Source organism: Stenella coeruleoalba, assembly GCF_951394435.1.
Source record: "Stenella coeruleoalba genome assembly, chromosome: 20".
NCBI classification, from domain to species: Eukaryota; Metazoa; Chordata; class Mammalia; order Artiodactyla; family Delphinidae; genus Stenella; species Stenella coeruleoalba.
Window position 1 is genome coordinate 30,224,071 of NC_137166.1, and position 5,459 is coordinate 30,229,529.

The 5,459-nt window shown below is 63.9% G+C and overlaps 1 protein-coding gene across 2 annotated transcripts; it reads left to right on the top strand.

The window, feature by feature from the left end:
* The first annotated feature begins 1,441 nt into the window (after positions 1 to 1,441).
* IRX3 (iroquois homeobox 3) lies at positions 1,442 to 4,420 on the top strand. 2 transcript variants are annotated; one of them, XM_079907766.1, is made up of 4 exons: positions 1,442 to 2,047; positions 2,216 to 3,349; positions 3,495 to 3,561; positions 4,006 to 4,420. In XM_079907766.1, exons 1-4 carry the CDS (start codon positions 1,781 to 1,783, stop codon positions 4,095 to 4,097), a joined length of 1,560 nt encoding a protein of 519 aa, XP_079763892.1. In that variant the 5' UTR covers positions 1,442 to 1,780; the 3' UTR covers positions 4,098 to 4,420. The 2 variants fall into 2 exon arrangements, with proteins under 2 accessions (XP_079763892.1, XP_079763891.1); XM_079907765.1 differs by having other exon boundaries at positions 2,216 to 3,335.
* The last annotated feature ends 1,039 nt before the right edge of the window (positions 4,421 to 5,459 follow it).

Consider the following 5,459-nt stretch of genomic DNA (forward strand, 5'->3'; position numbering starts at 1 on the left):
AAGCGTTTAGCCCGAAGCCGCCGCAATACCGGGAATTTCAATCCTGCTCTAGGCTGCACGCCCTAATCCGTGAAGGTGGGCGCCCGGCTACTGGGATTTCAGGTTTGGTTTAGGAAATATCCCACTATAAAACTAAAAGTCTTGCCTCCCATCCGCACCCGAGCGGGAGGGAGTATACCTGCCCAAAGAAAACAGGTTGGCGCAGAGACCCGGCAGCAGGACAAGGGGTAGTGAAACGAAGAATCTCTACGGACCGAAAATTCCAATATACAAACTTCTCCAAGCGCTCCCCGAAAGTTCCTGGAGCCTCCGCCACCCGGCTCCCTGCTCCTCCCCCATCCCACGCCAGCTTAGGGCACGGGCAGCCTCCACTTTCCTGACGTCGCTCCCCAGGATTCCCGGGGCGTCCACCCTTCGGCACCACCCCTACCCCCGCCATTTCTAAGACGGGATTCTGCACCCTGAAACCCGTGCGGCGTTAACGTGGTTAACTGCAGGATTTGCCTCTTGAGCAGGGGGCTGCTTCGCCTCCCTGGGCATAGAGACGGTCCTTGAAGACTCCCTTAGAACGCACCCCCGATCCCTCGCGCACTCTTCAAGCTCCCTCCCTACGCCTGAGAGTGGCCAGGAGTCCAGAGGTGCGAGCTGGAAAACGGACCCGGGCAGAGTAAAGCCCCAGCGCCTGGTCCAAGGTCTGGTCCCGACCCAGGCCCCGCGCGCCGGGGCGGGGGGAGAGGTACCGAGAGGCGGGAAGCGGGAGGGGCGAGCTGACCCCGTACTAACCCCGGTCCCGGCGCCTCTCGTCCCCCCTCCTCCCGCCGCGGGCCAGAGGGGGCGGGAAGGGACTGGCAGAGCCCGGGCTCCCGCCCCCGCCCCGCCCCGCCCTGCGCGCAGTATCCGCGGGGGTGGGCGGCCTCGCCTGCAGGGCGCCCAGGCGATTGGTGACTCGCGAAGGAGACGCAAGGAAAAGTCGAATAAGAGGGCGCGACGTCAGACCCGAGATTTGGGGAAGGGCGAGGGAGGGGGGTGAGGGTGGGGACGGACACACAGACACAGATACGGACACGCACCCCCCGCTCGACACCCCAAGTGTCCACAACTTTAGGCCGCCTTAGCCCGGGGCGCAGAGGCCGGGGATGGGGGTGCGGGGAGTGTAGTGTGAGTAGAGAGAAATAGGTTTTAAAAAGAAAAGAAAGAGTGAAGGGAACAGAGAGGGGAGAGAAAGGAGTAGTGAGAGAGGGAAAGAGAAGAGAAAGACGAGAGTTTCATAGCATCCAGGAAAGTGAAAGAGCCCGAAGGAGCGGAAGCGATCCTGGGGGTTGGTGGGGGGGGGGGAGAGGAGCGCAGAAAGGGGAGGGGAGAGGAAGGGCGAGGAGGGGGAGTGAAAACTAGAGGAGGGCGAGGGAAGCGAGGCGCGACACAGCTCGGGGAGAGGAGGGCAGTGAGGAGCGAGGCGCGGGCAGAGGCAGCTCCGGCTGCCGAGAGGAGGGAGCGCGGCGCAGAGAGGAGGGGCTTGCGGGCCCGTAGAAATGTCAATCAGAGCCCGGAGCCCCGGGAATCTCCGCCAATCTGTTCGGACCTGACCTGGCTCCTTGCCTCCGCCGCCGCCGCCGCCGCCGCGGAGCAGATCAATAGGCAAACGCCGAGCGCAGCGCAGCGCGGGAGGCAGCGCGGCCCCAGCCCGGCCCAGCCCCCGATGCGCGCCGCAGCCCGCGGGCGGCGCTGAGCTGGGCGGCCCCAGGGGCCGGGCCCCCTCTCCGTCCGTGCCCCGCGGGCCACCATGTCCTTCCCCCAGCTCGGATACCAGTACATCCGCCCGCTCTACCCACCCGAGCGCCCGGGGGCCGCCGCCGGCGGTGGCACCGCTGGGGCACGGGGCGGCCCGGGAGCCGGAGCCTCAGAGCTGGCTGCCTCGGGGTCCCTGTCCAACGTACTCTCGTCCGTGTACGGGGCGCCCTACGCCGCGGCGGCAGCGGCAGCCGCAGCCGCCCAAGGCTACGGCGCCTTCCTGCCCTACGCGGCCGAGCTGCCCATCTTCCCGCAGCTGGTAAGTGGCCGGGGAGCCGCAGCGGGGAGGTTGGAGCTGGGGCGCCGTACGAGGTGTACGCGCGGGAGTAGACTAGAGGGGCCTGGGCCGGGAGGGTGGAGGCGGCGATGGCCAGCGCTCATCCACGCTCCCTTCGCGCGTGTCCCTTCCTTCTCCCTGTGCGTACAGGGCACGCAGTATGAGCTGAAGGACAGCCCGGGGGTGCAGCATCCGGCCGCGGCCACCGCGTTTCCTCACCCGCACCCCGCCTTCTACCCATACGGCCAGTACCAGTTCGGGGACCCGTCCCGTCCCAAGAACGCCACCCGGGAGAGCACTAGCACGCTGAAGGCCTGGCTGAACGAGCACCGCAAGAACCCCTACCCCACCAAGGGCGAGAAGATCATGCTGGCCATCATCACCAAGATGACCCTCACCCAGGTGTCCACCTGGTTCGCCAACGCGCGCCGGCGCCTCAAAAAAGAGAACAAGATGACTTGGGCGCCCCGCAGCCGCACGGACGAGGAGGGCAACGCTTACGGGAGCGAACGAGAGGAGGAAGACGAGGAGGAGGATGAAGAAGACAGCAAACGCGAACTGGAGCTGGAGGAGGAGGAACTCGGGGGGGAGGAGGAGGACACCGGGGGCGAGGGCCTGGCTGACGACGAGGAGGACGAGGAGATCGATTTGGAGAACTTAGACGGCGCGGCCGCGGGGCCTGAGCTGGCCCTGCCTGGCGCGGCGCACAGGGACGGCGACCTCGGCCTGGAACCCACCTCAGACTCCAAGAATAGCGACTCCGACGACAGTTCCGAGGGCTTGGAGGAGCGTCCACTGCCTGTCCTGAGTCTGGCCCCAGTGCCACCGCCGGTGGCCGCGACTCCGCCATCACCGCCCTCGCCCTCAGCAGGCCTGGACCCCTGCGCTCCCGCACCAGCGCCCGCCTCGGCCCTGCAAAAACCCAAGATCTGGTCCCTGGCCGAGACCGCCACAAGCCCGGACAACCCGCGCCGCTCGCCTCCGGGCGCGGGGGGTTCTCCCCCCGGCGCAGCCGTCGCGCCCCCAGCCCTGCAGCTCTCTCCGGCCGCCGCCGCCGCGGCTCAGAGACTCGTCTCGGCGCCGCTGGGCAAGTTCTCCGCTTGGACCAACCGGCCGTTCCCAGGCCCGCCGCCCGGCCCACGCCCGCACCCGCACCCGCTCTCCCTGCTGGGCTCGGCCCCTCCACACCTGCTGGGACTTCCCGGAGCCGCGGGCCACCCGGCCGCCGCCGCCGCCTTCGCTCGGCCGGCGGAGCCCGAGGGCGGAACAGGTGACTGCGGAGCCCAGGATACGGAGGGAGGGGGCGAGTTTGGGGGTCGCGCCCGGGCAGGTCCCGGGGGGCGCAGGGCGCTTACCACTCCGCTCCCGCGGTCCTGGGCGCCAGAATGGAGCGATCTAAAGCCCTTCCTTTTTCTCCCGCTTCCCGTAGATCGTTGTAGTGCCTTGGAAGTGGAGAAAAAGTTACTCAAGACAGCTTTCCAGCCCGTGCCCAGGCGGTAAGAGACCCCGAGCTGGGGTGGGGTGTTGGGACTGGCAGTCGGGGGCAGGGAAGAATGCGGAGGAAACTCGGGCTTCTGCCCCCGGGGGAACGCAGCTAGGACGAGCTTCTAAAAGGGGACGAAACATACTCCTCCGTCGTCGCCACGAGCCCAGAGATGGCTCGAGAGTCCCAGTCCAGACACCCGGGCGGGGCCCAGTGGACCTCGGAGCGGGCGGTGGCTCCGTGAAGGTCCACCACCTTCCAGCAGTGCACCTCGGGTCTTGACGCCTCCCGCCCAACCTTATAGTTAAAACGGAAGACCAGCATCTACAGCTGGACCTCATTGCACATTGAGACGTCTCCCTTCCCCCGGCCTCAGCCCCAGGTTGGGTCTCCCAATGCTAGGCAGCGTCGGTGCCCCTAACTCACTTCCTTTGCTACCACTGCCTCTCTCTTGCAGGCCCCAGAACCACCTGGACGCCGCTCTGGTCTTATCGGCTCTCTCCTCATCCTAGTTCTTTTTTAAAAAAAAATTTTTTTAAATCGTTGTAATAATTGTAAAAACCAAATCGCTCTGTATAGTTATGACTTGTAAGCATGTCCGTGTATGAATACCTAAAAAGAAAACGAAACAAAAAAAGAAAAAGAAATAAAACAAATCTCCCCCCGGTCCTCCCCCGGTGGTTTCTGTACCCCCACATTAGCTGAGTTCGTGAGGTTTGTTTGTTCGGTTGATTTGGGGGGTGGTGGAGTTTCAGTGAGAATAAGCGTGTTTGACTTTTTTTGTATATACAGAAAAATGTACATATGTGTGAACCAAATTGTACAAGAAAGTATCTATTTTTGGCTAAATAAATGAGCTGTTGCCACTTTGACTATAACCTGCCTGTCTGCCCCCGGAGGGATCTGTTTGGTGCTTTTCGTTTTTTGTTGTTTTACACCCTCATCCCCCCATGTTTGAAGAGTCGCCCGAATCAGCGGAGGAGAAGCAAGGCGAGTCAGGGCCCTGTAGTCGGAGGACGGCGGAGGAGAAGCTGGAGTGGCCGGGCTGGGGGCGCCGCTGGAGAAGAGAAGGTTGGAGAAGTACCTGGGGCGCCCGAGAGAAAGGGCAGAGGAGACAGGTGGGAAAGGGGGCAAGATTGCCTACAACGAGCTGGGAAACGGGGCCCAACTCCCCGGTCCACTGGAGCAACCGCGGGGCCTTGGGGTCTTCTCTGATGACGCAGCAGAAAGACTCGGAGAAGGATCTGGACGCCTCCCTCCCCCATTCTTCTATAGGCACAATCGAGGCTTTCTCAGTCTTACATAAGGGGCTGTGCAAGCTCCGCTTCGGGCCCCCTTCCAACCACATTGATCCCCAGACTCCTTATATAGATGCAGGGATGTGGGGTGGCAGTGAGTTGGGGCGGGTATGCAGGAGCGGGGAATCCAGGGGTGCACATCCTTTCCCCTTGGTGACTTTGCCCAGCCCACATTGCCCGTTGGGGCTCTGGGCGGCATGTGCGTCTTGGCATCCCAGTGGGTTTTGCCGAAGTGCCCTGAAAGGGCAGCTTTCTGAGGTCCCGGCACCGGGGGTTCGGGTAGTTGCACCGGCCCAGCCGGGATTCCGGCTCCAGGCCGGACAGAGGGGTGGTCGGGCCGGGGGAGGGAGCCGGGAAATTTGGGGCTGGAGCTCCCTCTGCAGGACAAAAGGGCCGCTCGGCGCCTGCCTCGGCGGCCTCTCCAGCCAGCCCGGGCGTCGCGTCCCCTCCGCACCCTCTTTTTTCTCTTGCAGTCAACTAGCCTTGCCCAGCTTTGAAAGAAGTTGTAGGGATGCTGGAAGAGTGGCGCCTTGGGGGTGTCGTTTTTGCATCTCCTTCCCCACGCTGAGTTAGTAAATTTATAGGGCGGCCAGACGCCTGGTTTTTGCCCCGC